Raw genomic sequence first — 26,713 nt, 5'->3', positions numbered from 1 at the left:
GTAAACTTGTATTTCAGTGAATTCTACTGCCATGTCCATTTCTGTCCAACAAGACTATATTCTTACACCTTGCAATACCCTTGTTGATCAGGAAATACAACTTCTTTTGGATCGCAAATTCCATCTATCAGATGCTCCCAGGAATTCCTGTCCATTACTGATGGTGATGCATGCCCTTGTGGAACAGTGTAAATAATCATATAATGGCTGTGAGTTTCCACACAGAAAATCATGAAAGAATAAGAAAGAGATTTCCTACACCTACCACCAAGTTCTCCACTCTTGCATTCTCTAACATCTTCCTACACTTAGGTTTACTTGAGAGCAGTAAAGAGAGTAATAGTTATTAGTCAAGATAAATCATACCCAGTATTTGTTTAATTGTTGTGTTTTTTTAAAAGTATGACAAAAATCCCTCCTTTCACCCTGCCCAACATGCTCCTTTGTAATACATTTGGAAACAACACATCCTATCATAACCTCTTGAAAAGAAATTACCCATGTATCAGAAAAAAATTCTAACTATAATCACCATTCAAATCAACCTCATAAAGCATGTATCTCAGGTGATATTTGGAAAATACTGGTCTTATTTCCAAATAATCTTCATTTCTTCTAAAGTCATTTCACCTTACATTCAGTGTCTCTGTTCTATCATCTGCCCAGATTAAGAAACTGCTACATAGTTTGCTATTGACCCCACTTTTTCCTCACTAGTATAAGATGAAGGACATTCAGGAGTAAAATTAGAGACAAGACACTGATTAAAAAAGAAAACCTGTGATGGAAGCTGCTGAAGAAGAGATGTCTCTTCATGGAAATGCATGGGGGCTCTTGATTTAGATTTCTCTCTGTGGATAGGATTCAGTTAGTTGTGAAATTAGAACACTAGTTGTTAGGCATCAGCAGAAAGACTCAACTGAATACACACAGCTTGATGTGTATCACTACTCTAGTTGAAATAAGAAACTTTTGTTAAATGGGGCATCCAAAGCAAACACCTAAGAGTTAGAATTTGGGGGGGGTAAATGATATCTTCCCTAGGGAATATGTAAAGTAGGCTGAGAAATGAGTGAGAAAACCAGATCATGCATGCCATTGGGATTTATCAGTACCTGGTGGTAGATCTACCTTCTTCTGTACTGTCTCCTTTATTACTGCCTAGGAATGGGAGTTCTTCAGAGAGCATGAGGCCCTGCTACATCTACCAGGTTCTCAAAGAACAAGCCACTACAATCAGCTATGGAGACTGTGTAATACAGGAAACACCTTGCACATACACAAAAATGTGAATGGCACCCATTGAGTTCTGCAGTGCCCAATCTGCACAACTGTACACAGTGGCCATGTAATAAATGGCAGCCCTTACCCAGAGCTTCAGTCCAATAGTGTGGATCCCAGTCATCCCATGGTTACTTTATTATCCCTGCAACAGAGCCTCAACACTGCTCCAAATTCTATCTATTACTAGTTTAAGCACTTAATAAAAACTGCAGCCAGAGTACCAGCCAGTGTGGCTTCTGTTCCTATAATTTACAAGCCATCAGGGACAACCAGTTAGGATTTAATCAACCCAACCTTTATGCCTGAGCATCTACAAAAAGATCAAGAAAGGAACCAGGAATTTTACATTCCATGGTATCATTGGGTAGTTATGCACAGCAACCAAAAGAGAAAAAGTGGCTAGATATGAGGGAATACAGTCTTCCCTCAGTATCCGTGGGAAATTGGTTCCAAGACCCCCTGCAGGTACCAAAATCCATGGATTTTCAAGTCCCTTTTATAAAATGGCATGGTATTTTCATATAAATTATAAACGTCCTCCCATGTAATTTGAAACATCTCTAGATTACTTATAATACTGGATATAATGCAAGTGCTCTGTAAATAGTTATCACACTGTATTGTTCAGGGAATAATGACCAAAAAAAAGGTCTGTACATGTTCAGTATGGATGTAATTTTTTTCTGAATATTTTCAATCCACCGCTGGTTGGATCCGTGGATGCAGAACCCATGGATACTGGAGAGCTGACTGCATATCATAATTGTTAGTGGAGTATGCCACAGAATGGTGGTTAGTTCCTAATTACTTCACAGCTGCTGTAATTTGTAAAATTCGAACTGTCACTACTAAATAGATCAAGCTTACACATCGGTAACTCAGTCAAACCCACAGTGTTGACTCATACTTACGGTGACCAACTCATCCTAGTTTGCCCAGTACGTCTCTCCTTTTAGCACTGAAAATCCTGTGTCCCAGGAAACCCCTCAATCCTGAGCAAAGCAGGACGGATTGGTCACCAGGTACCACCAAGCAAGAAAGATGAAAAACAGTCATAACATAGTTGTAAAGAACAAATTTTCATTCTTCACTTACATTTGGTTGCCAATCTATACACTGATTTATTTTAATCAAGTGACATCACAAAAATTAAGTCAATCACAGATTCTCTAGCTAACAAAAAATGTAAAAAAAAAAAATCAAGTATTGCATTTTAAAAAGGTTTCCTTGACTTCCAAAAAGGTAAGGGTCATTGTTAAGTACTTAACTCTGCACACATCTCATTAAATCTTGTTTTTGAATATTTGTTCAAAGTACTTGCCATTCTTGCTAGTGAATAATTTTTAAGAACAACAATCTTTCAGTGACTTAACTCTATAATCACTTTATTAGTATTTACAAGACAAAAGGAAGCTGCATAGAAATGGAAAACTACATTCAGAAGGGAAGCAATATAGAAATATTTTTGGGGTAGAGAAAAATAAACACTCCAGTCTTGTCATGTCACTGACTGTTTAAGGGAAACTTAAGAATGGACCATTTTTATAGTTTGGAAAACTTGGGAGTAATTGTGAGTTTATTTGGGTTTTTCTAAATTCAATTTAACAGTTTTTGTTTTTTGCAATTTAAAAGCTCAATTTTAAAATGAGAAGACATGTCGAGAAGAGTGGAGTGGGGTATTTATGTGGAATTGTAAAAACTGAAAAAATAGATCCTGCTATTCATTAGTTTGTGTGTGACTCTACAGAGATTTTTGGGAGGGTTTCACCAACCTTTAAAACTTTTTTGTTCTTTTGTAGTTTTTTTGTGTGTGTCATTGTTGATTTATTTTTTTTCTTTTTTGTTAAAGTTTAACAAAATTAAGTCAGTACCTAGCTATGCAACGTTTTTAAACAAATACTTGCAATTCTCCGATTTTTAAGGCCAATGCTGCTTACCTCGGAAATGATGTCTAAATCTGTAGTTGAGTGTTCCACGATTTATTGTGCTGAGTGGCCTCTCATTGAGATACCTTATCCCCTGTCCATTATGTGTTAGTGGAACAGTAAAAATTAGTACCTCAATTCTCATTTGGATTAGGATGGGGTGGGGGAAGAGGGTATTTTAAGCTTTGACATTTGGTCAATGGTTATTTAATATATCACTTGCAATGAGTCATTTTAATGTCTGTTTCTCAACTAATAACTGTTAACCCCATCATAGAACCCCAAAGTTGGGTATTTTTGAGAATTGTTCTGTTTTTGCTACCACCTGAACGTCTTCAATAGTTAGGGGGATTTGGGTTACTGTTGGTTTGGGGGAGGTTGATTTTGTTTTTTGTTTTGTTTTGTTTAAGTTTTCTTGTTCAATCTTTGCTCGAACCCAAGAACTTAGGCTGCTAGGTTAGAACTCCTGTCTGCTTTCCTGAGCCTTGTTGCTAGTCTTTATGTTATTCTGGTTTGTTCCTTCTTACCCTGCTAACTTCTAGCTGGACTGAAGGGTAAGTGCTCCCCTATAGCTAGCACAGCTCAGATAATCAGATTAGATTATCTGACACCTGCAATGTGCTTCCCTCTCCCTTAAATCTTCCTCATGTCTAGAATTTGTAGTACAACTTTTCATGTTATTTTCCTGACCTTAGGTTTGAAATGTAATCTTCCATACTGAAACTAGGATGCATGTGATGTGTGCATAATTGCCTCCTCTCCTTGGCTTTCATATTGGCATCAAATGATCCTCTGAGTAAAGCCAACCATTAACATCTAATATTTTCATTCCAAGAATATTAATTAACATCACAACAAAATGGCAAATAATGCCTTCGTTTCATGGAATTCACAGCTACCTGACTGCTTAATGCCTGAAAACAGATCATTTTGCACTCTGATAATGTGCTGTTGTTGTTGTTGTTGTTGTTTTTCCTTTCCCATTCCAAAGATTCGAATGGTCAGAGTACCAATGGTGTGGTAACCATGGATACCTTAAAAAATAAGTGGGTTAGGAAACCCAGAGATGTTAACCGAGGAAGACTGGAAGAAATTGCAAAATACAATTAAGAAAGCAAATGTATTATTTGAACACTAAAGAATTCATTCGACCTGGCTTAAGGGTGTGCTCTAATGTAAGACCCAATAGAGGATTAATTCTGAAAGGAGAGCTAAATACATGGAACTACCACACACAGAAACAGGAAATTAAGGACAAGACTGAATCCGTGTCGCTCATTTACAAATGCTTTGGATTCACAGTCTTACAATGCCAAGGAGGTGTTTTAACCTCTGGTCTCAAATGTCATTCTGCTACTCCCCCAAGAACAATGACAACAATAACTTTTTTGACATCATTTGTATTTGTATTAATTTTTCTAAAAATACCCATGTAAGAGAAAAAGGAAACTTTAAACCTTTAGAAAAATCTTTCTCTTCACTATTTGAGTTATTAATAAAAAAGAACACACACTTCCTTAATTTATATAGGAAAAAGCTATCAACCAAAAATGTGTTGAGGAAAGACTTGACATTAGAGGGAGTTAGAAAAATTGGTCAAGAGAGCAGGCAACTATGTGTTTGAGTATTCCGAATGCTAATTTAGAAGAACTAGGTCATATCATTTCTCCTGACCATTTAATAATAGTCTTTTCTTCAAATTATGTTTTTGTTTCCTTCTTTAATTTGCTTTTTCCTCCCTTTCTTTCTTTTTTCTTTTATTTTGCATAAATGTACCCCTGGCTAGCAGACAGACTTTTTTCACCACTTCAAGCAGATACTTAATTTAACTTTACTTTTCTTGAATGTCTGATGAGGCATTTTAAAAGGCTTATCATAGAATGTAAACTTAGTGGGAATTTAGGATTTTGCTATACTTTTTTTAAAGAATGAAAGAAAGTATGGATGAATAGTTGACTGAATGAATTCTAAACAAGTTTACATGTATTTGCACAACAACGCATTGCTATTCTAGTAGATTTTTAAACAATTGTTTGCCTTAATTCCTTTCTATAGTTTTATCTCATAAAATTTTGCTGTATCTTCTTATATTGTCAACTTGCAGTTGCTATGTTGCAGGAATGCAATATGAAATAATTAATTCAATATTAGCATAATTTGTATGACCGAAAACCATACTGTAAATCATGTCCCTTTTCTTTGTAAAAGTAAATCACTTTTTAAAAGAATAGGTTCCCACAATCAGGTCTAAAATTTTCCAAACACCATGATTTGATCTAAACAGACCGTATTAAATGAAGGTTTACCTCACTGTTAACTACGTAAGACATATTTAACGTATTATTCACTAGTTAATTGAGTATTTTCATGCCATATAGTGAGTTATAGTAAGGTTATTAATCAGGTATAGAAAACTTATTTTTGCTCATGTTGGAGTGAATGTAAAAACATCGAGTGCTCTGTAAGTTAATACAACTACAGCAGGAGAAAACTAAAATCATTTATTTATTTTGCTTGAGATCATTGACAAAATCTGTTATGATTTTTACTCAAAGCAATTGTCTGACAAATAATTATAGAAATTAACATTGAAATAAACATCACACACTTATCCTTTTGGGGGTATTGCCATAGTTGTTTTAAATTCAAGATTTCTGTATGATGTAATGTGAGCCTTGAGAGCTTCCAAACAAGCCATCCTCTTTTGGCCATTCATATTACCCCAGTTTAGCTAAAGTGACCACGAAGCAATTAAGTTGTTTCTCAATTAAGTGGTCCATTTGTGCCTCTGGGCAGCAGGCATGTGAGGACCAGTCTTTTGCTTGCTGTGCAGAGCTCAGGCAGGGCACAACATCCCCTGGTTACTTGACTATTCCAAGGAAAGCTCTTCTGGAAAAATCCATAAACAACCAGCTGCCATCAATCATTGTCATTTCTTTATTTCATGTCTTCTGATGAGGCTGACTACTGTCATTGTTCGTTATTGTCCAAACCATGCATTCACTCTTGTACTGTCAAGCAGATATGACAAGCACACATTTTCCGTATAAGAGAAATACAAAGTCACCTTTTAATTTGCAGTTTGGGTTCACAGATGACTTTAGAGTTGCATTAGCTATTCTCTTGCCTCTAGCATCCATCAGGAGTAGCAACAGCCATAACTGTGCTCTAAATTTCAATGTTAAAACAGCTACCTTTAGCTTATTACAAAAGGGATTCATGAGAGAGAAGAGCCTCTTTCAGATAATTTGTTAGTAATATAATCATAATTATTTTCAACAGTGAATTTTTCACTAGCCCAGAAAAATTTCCAAAATGTAACATTACAAAATAAAAAGGTAGATTTGACCTTTTATCTTCAATCCCTAAGCTGTTGAAATAGTAGGAAAATTTCAATAAAATAAAAATTTGAAAACTATATTATTCTTCCAGGAAAATTACATCTATTTGCTAGACATTATTGCAAGTCTATCTAAAAATATATATGTTAGAAACAAGATCATATAAGTGTGCTTGATATTGAGATAATAGATCATGAAAAATAGTATATGGTTTTTCATTTGTGAGGGGGGGGGAAAGGAAAAGACTATCAAACATGAAATGAACCCAAATATCATGATCAAAGAACAACATAGATGACAGAGTAGTCAATTAGGGACCATACCACTTGAATTTTAATAAAGTAGATTAAATGAGATGAGAGTATAAAACCCACGTAATAGTATCACTTTAGGAGTCAGTGTTTTCCCAACATTCCTTAAATGTCAAGCCAAAATTGCTTCCAAGCAAACTTGGGGCAAGGTTTAGACTAGTTTCCGCTTCAAAGTGCACCTGCTCTCCATAAGTCTGTATGGTCATCAACCTGCATCTATGTCATGGATACCATTGACAGTGCTTGAAGTTTCTTAATGTTGGTACCAATAGCAGCGTTATCCATCCAAGCTTATTTTGAAGTCAGTCTCCTATGCCCGTGTCATAATGGACTAAAAAATCCTTATGCAGTTAAACCCCCGAAGTGAAACAGGTAGCAATGTTTGCAAGGTGTGTTGAATTATGCCCTAGCTGCAGAACCTATAAAATCACACAGCTCACTCTCAGTACATCGGTACATCTGGAGCCCTTGAAGACCAAGCAGGACTTAGGAACTACTTCCTAAGACTAGGTCTGACAAAGGTAAAGATGATTGAAATTGGTTCTTAAAATGTCAATCTTTGATTTCTAGAAAAATCCGGTTAATGAAAAAGAGCATTAGGATGCATCTCCCAAAGCAAGAGATCATCCAAACATCACTGGGGTTTTAAGCAGCCACTTTACCCTCCTAATTCCTTTTTGCTTAACCCGATGTTCAAATTCATTTTCATTCTCTTGACACATGCCAAATATTGGCAAAGGAAGTGATCCCAGAATGTCCTGAATTCAGGAATTGACTCTTTCATACTGCTTGCTCTGGGCTGTTTTCCCTCTGCTAATGTCAACACTGGAGTTTTCTTTTTCTTTAATCAACCAATTCCAACTGTTTGTACAGGGAAAAATGGAGTTGCAAGGAGCATTTATTTTTTTATGTTTGACACTGTGGGAGAACAGACCGGGACAGTGCAGGAATGACTGTATGGTGTTGCTTGGGAAGCGCCCACAAGTTCTTTGAAACAGAATTTGGAACAGCTGGACCACTGCAGTGTTTTATTTTAAAATAGACAACATATGTAATGCATATGGTCCTAGACATGTATGGAGACACAGGCAGACAATCTGAATGGTATCCAAAGACACCTGCACCTAGAATTCTGTTTCCTTCTATAAGATTTTTTTCCCCTAAGAGCACATGTTCCTACTTTTGGATTTGCAAGATACCATCTGAATCCCCATGTGTGTGACTCCTTAATAAAGTCAATGAGAAGTTTCCTGGGATGAAGGTGTCACAGTAAGCCAGTTAATAACCCCTCCTGAGGACCTGGCTCCCCTAAGAGCTGGCAGGAGAAATAACAGATTAGAAACTTGCCCTCACAGAACATGTTATCTACCAAGGGATTCAATTTTATGTATGTGTCTTGACCACAGAGAAATTGGAAAATAGCCCAATGAAAATACAGAAACAGGACGTAGGAATCGGTTATACAGGGGCAGAAAAGAAACATAAAGCAGAGAGATAGGGAAGGACTCCCAGCTTCCTAGAAATGATAAGGTTTAAGAAGCAAAGAAGGAATAGAACATTAGCTATAAATGCAGAGACATCCTTGGCTCACTAACAACTTGAAACATACTGGCTTTTCGAACACTAAAGATCCTGTTTGTTTACTCCTAGCTAATGTTTGTTGAGCCCTTAATACATGCCAGGGCTCTAGGTACTTTCCAGGTACTTCTCTTCAGATCCTCTTAACAGTCCTCTGAGGGTAGACTTGAATTTAACTTCATTTTACAAATGAGGCCAAGGAGGCCCAGAGGCATTAAGCAACCTGCCTCGTATCATATACCTAGTGGTGGCAGAGCTAGTCTCAAATCTAGTCTTTGTGACCTGCCTATGCCCAGCCACTTAACCACTTGCTATGCTAGCTCCCATTAAATAAGCTGTTTCCAATCAATGTAGTATATAAATATTCCATAAAATCAAGAAAGAAAAATATTTGTTAATAGAGTGAATTTCTGTATTTATTCTAAGAAGATAAACTTATGATTTTAATAAGTATGCACTTAGTGCCTACTATGTGCCAGGTACTGTTCTAGGGCTGGGAATGTGGCTAAAACAAAGAATACCAAAACCCCTGCTTGGATGAGCTTAAACATCAGATTTTTTTCATTAGCACCTTGAAACAGCGCTCCCGGCTTACTCCTCCTTCTTTTTTTTTTTTTTTATAACATAATAAGCTCAGTAAATATAAGAAGCTCAATGAAACTCAGAGATTTTGTGGGAGCCAGCCACCCTTGTAAGCACTCTTGAGTTGTTGTAACCATTAGAATAATGAGCCCAATTTTGAGTAAATGATAATTTGGGGCAAGTAAAATCCAGAGGCTGCTCGCTTTACTTGCTGGAAATTCCCAGTGCATTAAGCTCCATTCCACACATAGTGCACAAGGGATCTTAAGGATCATTAAATTACAGCCTATGACGGCAGGAAGGGAACTGAAAATTCAGCTCCTCTTACACACAAGGAAACTGATGCTCAGAGAGATAAACAATTCAGCCAGCATCCTACAGTTATTTAAAAACAGAGCTCAAACTAAAATCTAGACCTCCTAGATCCAGTCCTAGGCTCATGCCACAAGTGGATGGGGAGAAAGAGGAATGAAAGGAAGAAGGGAAAAGGAAGTTTTATTTTGACAAGGTTACTTTTGAAAATGAAAGCAGGCTGATTTTAGGCTTTTCTGTAAGCTTGCTTTAAAATGTTAGTAAAAAATGAAATGGTTCTTTAGACTTAGACTAGAATTAGCACCGCAAAGCTGCATTCGTTGAGCCATTGTGATGGATTGGGGGGTGGGGAGTGGGTCTGAATCCAGGTCTCCGTAGAGGAGCCAAGTCGCTTTTTCAGATCCATTTCCTGAGTGGCCAGCAAAGCGAAATAGGTCATCAGCAAAGTTTTCAAGAGTTTCAACAAACAAACAAACAGTAAGAGACTTGAAACATGTGCCATATTTTTTTAACAGCTACAAAAGAGCCCCCTTCTCTCTGAGCTAAATGACCAGTTGTACCATCATAATTGAAGGCAATAAAATAGCCAAGCCAAACTGGCAGAGTAAGGCCCCGGCCGGTTTGTCAGCTTGCAGCCTTTTCTGAGAAACCCGAGAGCAAGAAGCTGCTGCTAGCCAAAATGCCTGATCTATCTGTTAAAATTGGGAGGCGAGGGATGGATGAGGCTTTTTATGAGGATGAAACGGCATGAGCAATTCGTGTGTACCCCACGCTTAGTTTTTCCTGATTTAAATTGGTCTGGGACTGACAGGTTGGAGGTGAGAGGGCAGTCTATCAAAGAAGATAGAGAAATGTCACCTGGATTGCAGGAGTGTCATTATGCCAGGGGAGACTACAGTTGGATCAGGTTTAAGACACTTGCCTTGGGCCAGAGGAGTCACACACATGCCCTAGAAGCAGCTAGCTTTCCCGGGAGCAACAACTTCCTCGACATCCTAAGTCAAAGAAGAAATGTAGTTTGGAGACCAAACAACCGAACTGAAAGAAGCCTCCCAGATGAAGCAGCCAACCTCAAGTTGAAAGCACTTTCCTGAGGATAAATCTGAGGCAGTTAATGCAGCAAGGAGGATTCTCTCCGATTCTCTAATATAATTCCTGCACATGTGATATCCTTTCCAAAAGCTGTGTTTTATTATTCTAATGGAGCGATTTGGCTGTTAAAATACACATTCTTCAACTTGCCTTCTGGAAACCGTTGCTTCTGCAAGTCTTGGGCATAAACGACACATCTCGTTCAAACAAGGACCACTTGCTGCTTCTATGAAAAACGGCAACGTTTTTTTAAAAAAGTCAAACCATAAGGAGACATAAATCTGACAATACCGTGCATTTAGGTTTGAATGATTTACTAATACAATATCAATAATAATAGGAAATCATCATCTGGAAGTCACACTGCTAACCATAACCCAAGCTTACAGCCATACCCCAAGCTGGGAGAGGAAAAATAAAAAGCTGCCTGGGATGAGGCCACACATGAAAACGTTATCCAAACGACTCCCAAGTCAGAAATCGATTTTTCCCATGTCCTGACAGCATCGCTAGTTCCTGGCAGGTCCCCGTATTCCAGTAGAATGTTTCATGCAAAAGGATGAATAAAATCTTTTGCTCGATTTGATATAAGATTCTTTTTCTCCATAGTCTGCGTATCAGGAGAGTCAGTAAAGATGAGGTGGAGTGAGCCAATTTCTTTAATGGAGAGCACCTTCATCTCTACCTCTTTAGGATTTGCCTGGACACACACGAGCTGAATTCTCTGAGTTATTTTGCCAGTTGAGTATAGTGTATTTTAGTTACACATGTTGAGATTAATTAGTTAGCCCTTAGGAGGTTTTGCCTACAGCCTTCACCCCGTAAGGAAAAGTGTGAATACATTGAGACTATTAATTCACAATAAATGGCAGATCATAGCCCTTGCTGAGTAGATTTGTTTGTCTCTTTCCTAAGCTTTGCTAACTGAGTAAGCACACTATAAGGAAATGTCCTTGATTTTCACAAACTAAATTCCCATTTAACTTAAGCTCCAGGTTTCAATGAAAATCCTTTTTTTATTTTTAATTTTGCAGGGTGGGGACTCAAACCTTTTATGAAACCAAATTGGCAACGGGGATTTGGAAGAAGAGGATATAAATATTGTCACTTTGCTGAAAATCAGCATAACCCTTTTTCCAGATAATCCCAATAATTGCAGAGAAATTGCTGTAGACATAACCACTGGAATGGCAGAATCTATTAAAAACCAACAAAGCTAAATAGGCTATCTTAAGCAAAGATCCGATCTGCTTTCAGTGTTTGGTGAAATGCAGGCGAAGTTACAGTCTTATGCTTAGTTTTTAAAGAACAACATAAATGCACTGGAAATGTGATCATTTGATAAACATGTTGATGCCAATATATTTTTGCCTAAATGCAATAAACTCACCAGTAAGTGATGCAAGTTGACAATGGGAGGTAAAAGGAATATCTTGGGGATGTTGGTGGGAGGCAACGGGGAAACTGCTAACGTTCATAATGTCTAGTGAATTCCTGTGTATTTGAAATGTCAGAGAAAATGTGATGTGTTTCTCTAAATTGTGTCTCTCTCTACATGTATAAATGAACAGACGCAGATAGAGCTCAAAAACATGGCATGGATGAATTTATCTCTTCCAACCCCTGTAACTTTGACCACGCTTCCCTCTTTGAGATGGTACAACGCCTTACTTTGGATCACAGACTTAATGATTCCTATTCTTGCCTGGCAAGTATATTCTTTGGTCTACAGCAATTTAAACGTAACATTTTTTTTTCATTTAAATATTTCTCTACCTTTATATCAGAAGCTCTTTTCTCCATTACAGAATCCCTTTAACAATTATAAATGTGTTCCCGATTTCCTGGGTTGAGATAGTTTTACTTACCAAAGAAACAAGACTGAGCGGGAGGAAGTTATCAGTAGAAACAGATCCAATTCCCCAGCCTCCCTATCTTAGCTTCCCCCTTTTCAGCTGCTACATGAGAAATATTCCCAAGAGGGTAATCGAGTTTGGCACCTGCTTGTGGAGAATTTGTAAAAATTGCCTCAGTAGCTTAGAGTTTAAGATGCCCTTCCCTCCGCATCCCAGATCTGGTAATCCTATCTCATTAAATGAATGTATTCTCTTTGTGTATTTTCTTAAAGGTTAAAATGATCTGTAAATAAACTTTATTTTTCGTAAGCTAAATTGATTTGGGTTTGTTTGTTTGTTTGGATGGCTTTTTTTTTTCTTCACAATATTCACAGCATTTTTTCACCCTTTCAGGGAATTTTTTATGGTGCTTTAGTTATTTGGAAATTCAGCAGTCTATCCAGCAGGAGTATCAATATTTCCTGAAATCCTATTTTAAAGCTAGATTTAAATGATTTAAATTCAAGGGAGTGCTATTATATCTTTACTGGATTTCTGAAGATACATTTTTGGCTTTAAACTATCAAATTCAAAAGCCTAAAAAAAGACCCAATTTACTTCCTCCTCAAGCCATAAATTGTTATTTCATTTCTTAAAAGTAAATGCTATTAATCCCACTTTATAGATGGGAAAGATGAGGGAAAATGATGAAATGTCTTTATATAGAGGAAAATTCTCATCCCTGATTCTAAACACTAAAGTTGAGAAAAATATCTCTATATAATATTTATACTATATAATAACTAGGGTTAACATATTATTGATACTAATATGTATAATGAAAATCTCTTTTTTCTAATTTTTATTTTAAATTTCTTTATTTTTTGTAGCAAAAGCCAAGATATAAAAAATTGTAGATAAAATAGTCTTAAAAACAGAAACAGAATTATGTGGAATAATTTATTAATCTGTATCTCATGAAAGATTCATTGATTATCTCAGGTTTAGAATTCCTTCATCAAAAGGATCTGAACTTTGCCAAATTGGAAAGGAACACATCACTTTGACTTAAAAAAAAAAAAAAAAAAAAAAAAGAAAGAAAAGAAAAAGAAAAAAGCTTACCTTGCATTGCAAGGCAATTTTTCTCAAATGTGTTTTGTACAATTATGTGATTGTTCCCATAATTATAAATGGTATTCACTAAACTTGTAAGAATATACCTCTGAACTTAAATCATTCCCTTTTATATATAATGACTATTCCCTTAAGGAATTTTTTTGAGGTACATTATTTTCAAGACTTTTTCACATTATCATTTTTTAAAACAATTTTCTTTGTTTTGAGATTCACTGTGAAGGAGAGTTTATAAATGCTGTCTAAAAAAATTAAACCAGAAATGAAATATTAAAACTTGCTTTCCATCAGTTACTTACAGGCTTAAAATTATGGTCCAGAATCTAAAATTAATTATGAATAGCATAAAATAGCTTCCTTCCCCATTTGTATACCTGTATATATTAGTCATTATTCCAAAATTTCAGAAAATAACAGAAATTAAAAAGGACCTTATCTCCTGCCTCTGTATATTCCATTTTCTCATTATTACAATCTTTTTTTCAGTTAGTTTTGGAGACCGACCAGCAGGGATACATAAATTTTTCTGTGTCTTCGACTGAGTTCCTAATTGATATTTCTTCAACTCTTTTCAAAGCAGCTATTTTGGCATCTACAAAAGACTTGGTGTCATCTGAGTCGTAGAAAATATATTTTAATCTTTCACAGCAGTGTTGTTTCTAAGATTTAGCATTTGGGGTAGCAGATGGAGTGGCAAAGAAGTTGCCTATAGGGGCAGCCCACTGCCTCGACTACTCTCCGCCCTCTGCAGTAACTTATAATTTGAAATAGGAAAGATGCCGTCTTTCGTTGGATGCATCACTGAGCTGCATGTTATCAATTGAAGATTCCCAGATCCCTAATACAAGGTTAGAATGTTGCAAAGGCCTCTCTCGCTGTACTTCTGTGGCCTCTACCTGCCCCCTAGTCACTTTCTCTTTTTGCCTTTTCTCTCCCAAGATGGAGCAATATTCAAAAGATGACTCAGAGAAGACCCTCAAAGTAAAATTAAGTTTATATTTAAAATAGCCCCAAATTTCCAGCTTACAAAGTATCACCTAAATTGGTTTATTTCTTGCTTTGAACAGACACTGAAACCAGAAAACACAATTTTATTTCAGGCTCTGCTTAAGGGTGACCTTGAGTGGCAACTCACTTGGCCTTTCTGATCACTTGTTTTCTTAAGTGCATAATGGGGCTGGCAATTTCCATCCCATCATGCCACCAGACCTGCTCTAAATTGGAGATCTGAATTCCCATTGTCTTGTATAGCAGAGTTTGGACTGGTCCCACAGCAAGCAAATAAATAATAAGAATACAAACAATTACCAGAAGAGAAAATAAAACTCTAAACCAGGACACAAGAAGTTCCTCTCAGTTTAATGGAATTACATCTGATTCACAACTTGAAAACTAAGCCATGCTGTTCTCTTTGGAGAGTTGCGTTATTACCTTCATTTAAAAAATTTTAAAAACACTCCTTCCAAAGTGAAAGGATTTATGAAGTCCTGGCATGTATGTAGATCAACCCTAAAATTTCTTCATGCTCTAGAGTAGAGAAAACAAGAAGACTTGGAATAAGACAGAGCTGGATTTGAGTCCTGCCTCTGTTTTGTATTATCTGTGTGAGTCACTTAACGACCAGGATTTCCATTTTCTTGTCTATAAAATAAACCTTCTCTGTCTACCTTACAGAGTTGCTATAGGGCTCAACTGAAAGTTCTCTGTTAAGTGTAAAGCTCTATATCAACGTAGAGCATTAATGTTATGATTTCCTCTTATCAGTAACCACAACTTTACCACGTCCCCACCCCAGTACTCCTTTAATGTGTATGGTTCAGTGTTCAAGCAGCAGGTGAGACACTGTTTCTGGAACCAAGCTGTCTGCTAACCCCGCTCCATCACTCACTAGGAAATTTTATGCCCTTCCTGAACTCAACCTTTCCATCTTTATAACAGGGATAACAGAATGTACCTCATAGGTCCATTGTGAGGACTAAACCACAATATGCTGTGCACAGTGGCTGGCACATAATAGGCAATCAGGAGTGTTAGCTCTGGCTATTTTTCAGTCCCCTTCTCTAGCCACTCCCAACTCTAGCAGCTCTCCAGAAAACAACCTGTATTTAAAAGAAAGTCTCTCCTTTATTCTTTATATAGGGCTGGTTCAGTCCTGGCCAGGTGTTTGTACTAGACGAGTATTGTGCCCGAAATGGAGTCCGGGGGTGTCACCGACATCTCTGCTACCTCAGAGACTTGCTTGAACGGGCAGAAAATGGCGCCATGATCGACCCCACCCTTCTTCACTACAGCTTTGCCTTCTGTGCATCCCACGTCCATGGGAACAGGTAAGTGTATGTTTGTGTGTCTAGAGGTGATCCTTAAGAAATGGCACTGGCAATGGTTTATGGCTAGTCTTGCTTTTAGGATCTGCCTGTCCTCATTCCTTCAGTAGTATGTGCACACGTATACACACACACACACACAAAGAGCACTAACTTTCTTCTCCTTTCAAGAAACTTAAATGGCAAGCAGGGCTTCTAGGGCAAGCCCGGAAGTTAGACCAATCTAGGTTCAAATCATAGTTCTTCCATTTACTAGGAATAACCCTGGTTGGTAATTAAGCCCTTTGTGCCACAGTTTTCTCATCTGTAAAATGGGATGATTGTATACCCCTGGGGTTGTTGAGAGAATGCCAGTACATATAAAGGGCTCAACATAGTGCCTGAAACATGGCAAAAACAATAAATATTGGCCTTTGTTTTTGTTATTTATTTCATAATTGCTTAATGATTACTTCCTTAGTGTCAGTCACTCTGATACACATTTAGTATGTGTGGTGAGTAAAAGCCAGACATCAAACAGGGGCAGAGTTACATTCAGATTGATGCTCTGACTGTGAGGAAAGGGAATAAAATTCCATGACAAAATTTAGTAAAGAAACATGACTCAGATGGAATGGCAAGATGGCAAGGAGGACCTCCCCGAGGAAGTGATGCTGGAGCTGAGAACTAAAGCCTGTGTAGGAGTTGAGTGGTTCCAGGCAAAAGGAACAGCATGTACAAATGTCCTGCAGAAGGAGGAAGCCAAGTGCATTTCCAGAGCTGAAGCAAGCTAGGTGAAGCTGGAAGGCAAAGATGATGATAACACTTTTAATTTAACCATAGAGCCTGGAAGAACTTTTGAGATCACAGTCTAATCAACCCCCTCATTTTGTAGGTTTTATATACAAGCCCAGAATGTCAAGTCTCCTGACTCTGTACTAAGTACTCTCTTTCTTTAGACCTTGCCCAGCTCCTGGAGAAAAAGATCTATGTTCTGAATAATGCAAAGCAGCAAATAATTTAAGAACATTGCCATTTGGCTCTGGAGACATGGAATAAATTTCCACACTGCCACAGCCAGTTTACTATCTCAATGTATGTAGCCTTGCATTAGTATAAAGACAAGCCTATATTATCCCAAAGCTCCCCAACCAACAGCCAGTGAAGCCACACCCAGGAAACACTAGGTGGCTTCAGAAACCCAGCCTCAGATGCAAAAGTCGCTGCTCTGGAGAAATCCACATGTGGGAGAATCCAGAATTGACTACATTTATTTTAAATCAGAACTGTGTCAGTCATCTTCATCTTTGCAAGCTATACGACTAAAATCTCTGTAGGATTTTTTCTGTGCTTTTCCTCCTTCTAGCACTGATATATTTTTACGAAATGCAACTTCAACATTTAGAGCTAGATAACAATAGCATTGTAGGTTTGAATATTTAACAGGCAACAAGGTTATCGTCACCTCCCATTGTTATGAGGTTTGCTAGCCCAGCACGTGACCTTGTATTTGCATAAAAGATACTCATGAAAACTCTGATACCTGGGGGGTATCTGTGCATAATTCTGCTTTTTATAAATATGTACACTTTGATGACTATCTGTTACAGCCTCTTGGACTGAATTTTTTAAAGAGAAAGAGAGAGAGAGAGAAGTTGCATTATATTCTCTGGGTTGTCACACTGTATTCTACATATGTTACTGAATAAGAAAGTGTTATAAAATAATGAAGTGTTTTTGTAAACTCCCTGGTAAACATCATCATGAATTATGATACACATTGTCTGGATTTCATATTGTAAGACTGCCACTTGATTCACAGTTAGGTTTATACATCTTGTCATGGAAACAGTTTTGGATTTCTTATTTTCTTTTCAGTTCTGATTTTCCTTATGCAAGTTTGCATCTTTTTTTTCTTATTATTTTAGTTTGAATGCATTTGCGCCTGCTTTTTTATGCACCCTTCTTTTTCTTTCTTTTGTTTGTGCATGTGCGTGTGCTCTTGATTCTCCTATGGCTGGCCACACTGTGCATGCCTCATGCGACCACCCCCTCTCCAAAGTCAACAAATGCATGTGTACCTTAGTGGGCTGCCACCAAATACAGACCCTGAAGGGAGCAAAACTCCCTCCCCACCTGAACCAGAGGCTAAAAAAGACACCAAAAAGGAATCCAAAAAAAGAAAAGATTCCAAAACCCAGGCAAATCAAGAGCCGAAAAGGTAAGATGTTATGTGTGTATTGGCTTGTGTTTGTAATATCTTTACCCTTTCCTCAAGCCTCCATCCATGCCATCACTTCCACTTTTGCAAGCTTTGAGTATTCCTAAAGTCTCTCTTTCTTTAAGCATTTTCAAAGGTGCAATTTAAAAAAAAAAATTCTAGCAATGGGCAAAAATACTGTGTATTGGGACTAAATTTGAGTCAGGTGTTCAGTGACTTTTAAAACATGTTCGTATTGAAAAGACTAATTGAGCAATATGTAAACAGAATTGTGAGTCAGATTGCTTTTTTAGTGGCATCTAGTTAGGGGCCTGGTACCTTACCAAGTCATTCATAATAAGCAACCCATGCTTTATAATTTTGAAATTATGTTTAAGGAGCAAATAAAATGGATTGGCATAAGATAGGCCTATGCATTTATAGTAGTGCCATCATTTTCAGCAAATACCTATTAGTTCTACATTCATCTCATAAAAAGAAATTCATCTCAAATAATGATTTATAATAATGGCATAAAATAAATTCTATTACCAAATTAATGCTTCTTAGTAGAATCACTTACACACTGAGGTCATCTTTAAGGCACTTTTAACTTCTAAAATTTTGTTTATCCTGTCCTGTTTCCTATGTCCTTTCTTTGTGGGTTTATAAATTGGCAAATTGGTGAACTTTTTCCCTTTTAAACTAGGTTTATTAATTATTTCCAGTTTTATTCTGTGCCCTTCACCTTTTATACCGTCACCCAAAATTAACAGTGACATTTTAAAGTTTTTTGTTGTGGTTTTAGAACTGATGACTCTGATCCTGGCATTGCCAAGCTACCCAAAATTCTCAAGCGTGTATGCTGTATGCTTCATCATTATAAATTTATTCACTGAATATTTCTAAGTCCTGAAATGTATACAGCTCACTTGTAGACAGGCCAAATGAAAATGCAAACTTTTGCTTTCTAGAGAATGAGGCAGGCTGTCAATCAGTATATGCAGGTCCAATAGGGAAGGTCAAAGAAAACCCTGATTCCATGTGGCCATCCAGCTCCTTCACCGCAATATGTAAGGATAGAGGTGAAATGCAATTTCTGTTTGTGTTTCACTGTAAAAGTTAGATCGCAAGGCAACAGTAACTTGCAATCAGGAAGAAAGTGCATGCAGAATGTTGTAGGTGCCTGAAGGTGAGGTCTGACAGAATGACAAGGCTTCGGAGAGGAAGCCTTCCTGGCTGCTGTCCAAGGTGCTGCTTTTGGAAGGATCAACATCCAAGTGGAGCAGAGAACAAATGGCCACTGTTGAAAGGCACACTTGCTTGAACTTGATCTATTTTTTAGGCCATGAAAAGCTAACGAAAGGGATCTTGACTGGTCCTGTTGAGGCTTATGCGTGTGTTTCAGAATCTTTGTTTGCATTGCATTTTTTTTAATAAAGAAGAAATCATAATATTAAGTAGCAATTGTGTAACATTCTACAGTTTACAAAGTGCTTTTTCGTTTTTATTTTTTTGAGACGAAGTATGGCTCTTGTGCCCCATGCTGGAGTGCAATGGCATAATCTCAGCTGACTGCAACCTCTGCCTCACGAGCTCAAGCAATTTTCCTGCCTCAGCCTCACAAGTAGCTGGGATTACAGGCGACTGCCACCACGCCCGGCTAATTTTTTTGTGGTTTTGGTAGAGACGGGGTTTCACCATGTTGGCCAGGCTGGTCTCGAACTCCTGACCTCAGGTGATCCGCCCGACTCGGCCTCCTAAAGTGCTGGGATTACAGGCGTGAGCCACCGCTCCCGGCCACAAAGTGCTTTCAAACATTTGCTATAAAATGTTCAGATTAGCTATTTTTATATCCATTTTGCAGATGATAAAGTCAAACATCTGTAAATTTAAGTAGCAAACCTAGATGTTCTAAGTCCAGAGCTCTTTCCTTTGGCACTACATCAGGACCGTACTTACATGCTGAAGACCTGAATGTTAGAGCCTATTCTGCATAAATCTAGGAGTATCAGATCCCGTTTCTGTACCTCAGTTTTCTCATTTCTGTAAAATGAGCAGACTGAATCATAGTATTTGTAATATCCCTTTAACCTCTAAAATTATCTTCTATGGATTACAATAACAAGTGAAATAGTCCATCATCAGGTTTCATAAATAAAAGTGTTTTCAAAGGTGCAATTTAAATAATCATTAATAAAGTTTAATTAAAATAAGGATAATCACTACCATTTAATAATTACTTGCTATATTCCAGGCACTAAGTGAAGTGCTGTTGATATATGTTATCTCATTTTATCCTTATTACATTCATCTGAGATAAGTATCATTATTACCCTCAACCAACAGATGAGGGTTTGAGGCTCACATAAATTCAGTCACTTGCCTGAAACTCATAACAAATAACTGTCTGAGCCTGATTCAAGCATGGATATTCTGACTTTGGTGCTTGCATTTGTAACCACTCTACCTTCCGACCTGTCCAAGATTAGCACTTGTATATGGTGTGAGATGCCAAACCTGGCCGTTTGATATTTGTTTCAACATTTCCAGGTGAGATGCTACAGCAGTCATCTGAATTAAAGAGAAGCCTGAAGATGGCCAAAACTAATATGGCCTACCTGGAGATTTTAGCTTTGTGGAGAAAACCAGAATTTATCTGGAGTTTTATACCACCTAAGGGGAAAGTCTCCTATGAACACTAATTAATCGCCTTTGGGATTGGGGAAACCACATTCCAAACCTTTCACCAGCATGACCAGCATTTGGATGTGGAGATGTTATCTATTCTTTGTTCCAGATTTTAAAGGAATTCATGACTCATGAAAGCAATGGCCCTTTAACTGCCTTTAACTGAATAGAGCCCATTTCCACTGAGATCTCACAACCAGATTCAGATTAGGTAAAAAGATGTTTTTTACCTATCATTAACTCAGCATTTCCACAGGCAGAGGCAGAACCTCGTCCTGCTGCAACTGGAAATCTTTAATGACCACTGATGTGGCAGTGACCAAGTTTCTCCCATCTGCTCTGGAAGCTTGTGCACCATCTCTATCAAAAACTATGCTCTGTGAATCACAGTTACTGTAGTCAAGAGTAGACACATCTGGTCAATTAGGAAGATGTTTGCTGTTCATAATTTCAAACACTGGGATGTATGGAACCATCCACATGTTTGGCATTTTTTAGAATTACTGGGGGTAATCCCCACTCCCCCACCCCCCACCCCCAGCACACACAGAACATTTGGCAATATCTGGAGATATTTTTGATTGCCACAGCTGGGGTGGAGTGGTGCCATTTTTGTCTAGTAAGTAGAGGCTAGGGATATTATTAAACATCCTATAATACACAGGAGAGCTTCCTGAAAACAAAGCCAAAAATTTTAATAGTGCCAAGGTCAAAAAACCCTGTTTTAAACCAGACTCCCTGGTGATGAGCTGCATTTTTCTTTTACATGGATTTGTTGTTTCTTTTACACAAGACTTAACCTATGTCTAAAAGCCTAACAGGTACTACCACTGATTTTCAATTTGTACAGTGGTTCTCACACTTCAGTGTGCACATAAATCATGTGGGGATTTGATAAAATGCAGAGTACTAGGTCGCATCCTCAAATAATTTCATTTGGCAAGTCTTAAATGGAGCTGGTAATCTGCACTTTTACTAAGCACCCCTCTCGACCATGAATCTAAAGCATTTGGTCTTTAGATCATACATATTTCGGATTTGGGTTGTCAAACTAGGCTGCCCACTAGAATCACTTGGAGAGGCTAAAAATGCTAATGCCTGGGCTCCACTTGCAGACATTCTAATTAATCTGGAATGTGGCCCAAACTTCATGAGTTAAAAATCTCAAGTGATTTAAATATGTAGCAAAGTTCAAGACCCACTGATTGAGGGAACATTAGTTTCAACTAACTCTTTAAAACTGAACCCATTTTCTGAAAAGAGAGACAGGAGAAAAAGGAAAATGTGAGTATGTTCAGCTGGTTGCATTTGGCGATCGTAAAATCCACAGATGTAAATTGCTACATCTTCTGATTTTTAAATCAGCTTCTAAGGTTGCAGTACTTAATTCTCACCATAATATTTTTAGTATTCTTTCTAGATGACATTTAGATTAGCATCACTTTGGTCACTATCCCACAGTGACAAGGCAATCAAACAGCTCTGATGATTGCAAGTTGCGTCAATGTTCCTTGGATCCCTTTATTATTGGGATTGGAAATTTTTCTCATTTACATTATTATTTAACATTTCTTGAATGCCAGTGCTGCTCTTCACATATGGTCTGTGTAGAAAGTACATTGTATTAGCAATTAACAAATCTATAATGCCAACTGCCCCAATCCAAAGTAAGCTGCATAGATTAATGAGTAAAGCAGATGTAAGAGGGTATGAATCTTAAAAATCTCTGAAAGTGTGCTGTAAAGATTTCTTTTGGGAGATGTATTTGGAGCCAAGGTGCTGCCCATGTTCAGAGACCACGTGATCCCTTGTAGGTTAAGATTTGAGTAACCAAACAATCAAATGGAACTCACTTTTCTCCTGTTACTCTGCCAGGATTCCTAAGTAAGTGGTTTCATCCTCCCAGTTGCCCAAGATAGAACCTCAAGAGCCATCCTTGACTTCTCTTTCTCCCCAGTGTGTCACAACAGTTCAATTTCTATATCCTGACAACGCCCTTAAGTATATCTCAAGTCCATCCATTTCTCCCTCTCTTCAATGCCACTACCATAGTTTAGGTCTCTATCTTCTCTCCCCTGGACCACAATGATTGCCCTATTGACTGTGCCCTTGCCTCCAATGTTGGCTGGCCCTTTCAATCCATGTCACATAATGGTTCCTCTTATTTCTTTTTGGTGAATGCCTTCCTAGTAGTAAATGAGTAACACATTTTTTTCTTTCACTCTAACTCCCTCCTCTCTCTTTCTCATACCCGTGCATACACAGACACACAGACACACACACACACACACAAAATGACATTATGTCTGGTGCTTCTCAACCCTTTTTCCCACAAAGATAAACGACAAAAACTGTGTAGTGGGGATAGCTCTGTTTTCCTAACCTCTGCATGTAGCACTTTATATAGCAGGCAGGCATGGATATGGTATAACAAACACCTCCACATTCTTGGTCTCATGTTACACACTGAACACAAGGATTATTGCACTTGTGAACATGAGCATGTCGCTGGCTGGCCTTCCAATTCTGAGCAAGTACAGGCCTTGCACATGGCTGAGTCATGCTCTCTAAATTCTAAGGAGCCAGCTTTACTTAATAGGAAGTACTTGGAAGAGAAAGTGGGAAAAATTTTCAAACAAATTTCAAGTATAAATAGGCATCCCAGATGTCCAAGGAGAAATTCACTTTGGAACTTGTCTCCTTTTAACCTACATGACTCTCTTTCTGACTTTCCCCATGAGAACAGCAGATTTTCCCATCGAGACATGAAATCTTGTGAAATATGCTAAATTACCTATTCCATTGGTGCAATCTTTCTGGCCCATAACAAACCATCCGATAATGTGTTTTTCCTTTTAAAAGTCCAACAATGTGTCTTTATCCCATAGTCATTGAATTAACTGGTACAAAAACATATTTTCAGATGTTACACCCCTTGTAGTGTGCATGTGATATCAAAAAGCCACACATACTACTGGTCTGACCACTCAGAATTTTGTATATGGTGTCTTCAGAAAGGAATCTAAAGATTAATTGTCTATATTTGTCTAGGAATAAAGAAACACATCTCTTATTCCTCAAAGGGAAAAATCTATGCAGTGCCAGTTTTTAAAATTGGTCCTCTTGGGGGTAAAACGTATGCTTTCTTGCATTTTGTACAGTTTCTCTAATCATCTGATGTGTTCTTGCTTCATTCAGTACCTGGACTGAGCCTGAGCCACTTTGACTAATGTCCTTGTGCCCATAGCATCCATATTCTTTGTGATTGTTCAGTAGAGAGAGACTTCTCAACTACTTTCATCCTTTAATAGAGTTAATGACACCTTCTGATACTGTTAGGTTATAACCATATATTTAGGAGAAATGTAAATAAGTCAAGACAGTCCTCACTGGTGTATTTTTGCCCCTTCCAAGCCTCATTTGGAGATTAACTAATAGCCCCAAGAAGCTACAATGCGCACTTGTAATATTGTAGAAACTGCTTATTGTTGCTTCCTATCTTATTCTTTGTGATACAAACACTTTGATATATTTGTTTTAGCAGCGTATCTGAGCCCCAGGGCATCAGGGCATAATTAGAAAAGGGCATGGGCTGGAAGGAAAGGAGAGGAAGGGGTGAGGCTGGCTTTCATAATGAAGCAGTAACTATGAGATGTGAGAGCCCTAATTATAATTTATAGTTAACGTAGGATTGTACAAACCATATAGATGAGCAAGAAGGGATATCTCCTTTTGAGAAGATAATGCTTTGGTGCTATCTTGAATTTGTGGTTATTAATCACTTGAAAGAGACAAAGGAAAACTTTCCGCGCAAGGATTAAATTCAAACGTATCATTCTAAAACTAGAAGAAATAAAGAGTTAGTTTCTGGGAGAAGTCTTTTTCTTTTTAAGTCAGTGGTTAAAAGAGGATGTTTGGTCTAAATGTCCTATTTAGGGAGCACTGCAAAGAACATCTACTAAGATATTCTGTCCCTCTCTGGCCCTTTAAGCTCTCATGTTTCTGGGCTGGAACAATTTCGTAGCAAGTAGGATTCAGTTATCATGCTTGTTTAAGGACATTTTCATGGATCCATAATGCGGTCTGCAGGCATGCATCCATTTGGAGAGAGAGAATATATCATGTTTATGGTGCCTGCACCAGCATATGTGGACATTTGCATTTGGAGATGAAAGTATATTCCCTCTTCAGCTGGAGTTTTACCCCTTGTTGGTAGTGACTGGAGCCTGAAAGCTGGTTGTATGCGGAGCAGTGGACCAGATGCTCTTTCCTCTTCTGTGGAATTCATGCTTTTCTTTTTACACCTGGATTCTGCCCTTAATCACCAAACAGATGCAATATCAGAACATATAGATCATTGTAAGCTTTGAATTAATTTAGCATCCTGACCCTCTTGAAGAGACAGCTTACCTTTCAAAAGAAGGTTTTTGTGGCCCAGCTTTTAACATAATATGGAGAACCATTCTAGCAAGATAATGAACTGCTAAAAATCTGTGTGCTCACCTGGGTGTGTGGTGACAATTTAACGACACTAAAGAGGTAAATTCATTTCACAAAACACATTGAATCTTGAATTCTTTGACTACACTGTTCACACTTAATTTCAAATATTAAAATGTTTCACATTAAAAGCTCAGTACTTAATTTTATTAATCCTATAATAGATATTAGTTAATAAGCTCCAGGTCAGAAGCATTTGGGAAAAAGAGAACAATTTGCATAACTAGTCACTCAAAGGATGGGCAGCTGGGTTATGGTAGTTTCAATTTGACAAAAAGAAAAAAGAAAAAGAAAAATGCAACTCTAGATGTATTATTATTTGTGACATGGCTCAAGATGGGAGACTGTGAGGAGAGTGAAGATGACAGAACTGGTGCTAACCACTGTGACAAGAACTTGAAGAGCAGCCGACATGACATCTTTCCTATCATGCTGCCGAAAATGTCAACTTTGTGAAGGACAGTGAGAAAATGGTTTGCCGAAAACTTGAAAGGTGGATTCCGGAGATGCCCGCCGTGTCAGATGCGATACAGTCTGCTGTGGCTGGAGAGACCCATCTCTGGCTCCAGTGATGGCCTGCAGGTGGGAGAGCTTCCAGTCTTCAGCACGACTCCAAAAATGACTGCACTTGACCTGCATATTGTCTCAAGTTTGCAGGATCATGATATAAAAGAAGTGAGTTGTTAGCCAGTGTGCAGTTAGGTGGAACCAGAGACCAGGGGCTATGTTCGCATGTGTATGTGCTCATGTGTGTATGTGTTTCTAAAGCTAAGTTCAAAGACATCGTCTATTAAAACTTGGAACGTTGTGAAGGAAGAGATACGTGCTTTATGAACTTACATGAAGTTCAATATAAGTAACAAAAACGAACTCTGGATAATCTAAGCAAAGGAGAGTTTATTAGGATGATGCTGGGGGCCTCAAAGACAGGGAAGGGAATGCTGGAATCAAGTCAGCTATGGAAGAGTAGAAAGCAGGACTGACGCAGTGGTTCTTACTGTATGTTCGAGTAACACGGGAAACCTTAAAAATGCCAGTGACAGGCTGGGTCCGGTGGTTCATGCCTGTAATGCCAGCATTTTGCAAGGCTGAGGTGGGAGGATCACTTGAGCCCAGGAGTTAGAGACCAGCCTGGGCAACATAACGAGACCTCGTGTCTGAAGAAAATAAAAACAAAATTAGCCAGATATGGTGGCATGCTCCTGCAGTCCCACCCTCCCAGGAGGCTGCAGTAGGAGGATCGCTTGAGCTTGAGATGTCAATGCTGCAGTGAACAGAGATTGCACCACTGCACTCCACCTGGGGCTGAATGAGACCCTGTCTCGATAGATAGATAGATGATAGATAGATAGATAGATAGATAGATAGATAGATAGATAGATAGATAGATAGATAGATAGATAGATAGATAGATAGATAGATAGATAGATAGATAGATAGATGATAGATAGAGCGAGCTTTGAGGATGTGACCTTTCACAATTCTAAGAAATAGACAAGATCAAAAACTACTGACCTGTAGGGACAGTCTGGTCAAGGCACAGCTGCTGGAACAAGCAAATTCCATCTGTTTATTCTAGCCTTGCATCATTTATTCAACGTAAAGATTCCAGAGGAGAGTGTCCT

At 38.0% G+C, this 26,713-nt stretch overlaps 1 protein-coding gene across 6 annotated transcripts in view; it reads left to right on the top strand.

Moving 5' to 3' along the window:
* The window catches only part of CADPS (calcium dependent secretion activator), a 487,405-nt gene that overhangs the window by 334,238 nt on the left and 126,454 nt on the right, over positions 1–26,713 (top strand). For all 6 annotated transcript variants that reach the window (XM_032149412.2, XM_058437125.1, XM_058437123.1 and 3 more), the window contains exons 12-13: positions 11,997–12,133; positions 15,534–15,721. In XM_032149412.2, the coding sequence (XP_032005303.1) occupies positions 11,997–12,133; positions 15,534–15,721 (325 nt within the window). The remainder of the gene's footprint in view (positions 1–11,996; positions 12,134–15,533; positions 15,722–26,713) is intronic.

The sequence above is a fragment of the Hylobates moloch genome, unplaced genomic scaffold (assembly GCF_009828535.3).
Source record: "Hylobates moloch isolate HMO894 unplaced genomic scaffold, HMol_V3 SCAFFOLD_4, whole genome shotgun sequence".
Taxonomy (NCBI): Eukaryota; Metazoa; Chordata; class Mammalia; order Primates; family Hylobatidae; genus Hylobates; species Hylobates moloch.
This window is presented reverse-complemented; position numbering and strand designations above follow the sequence as displayed.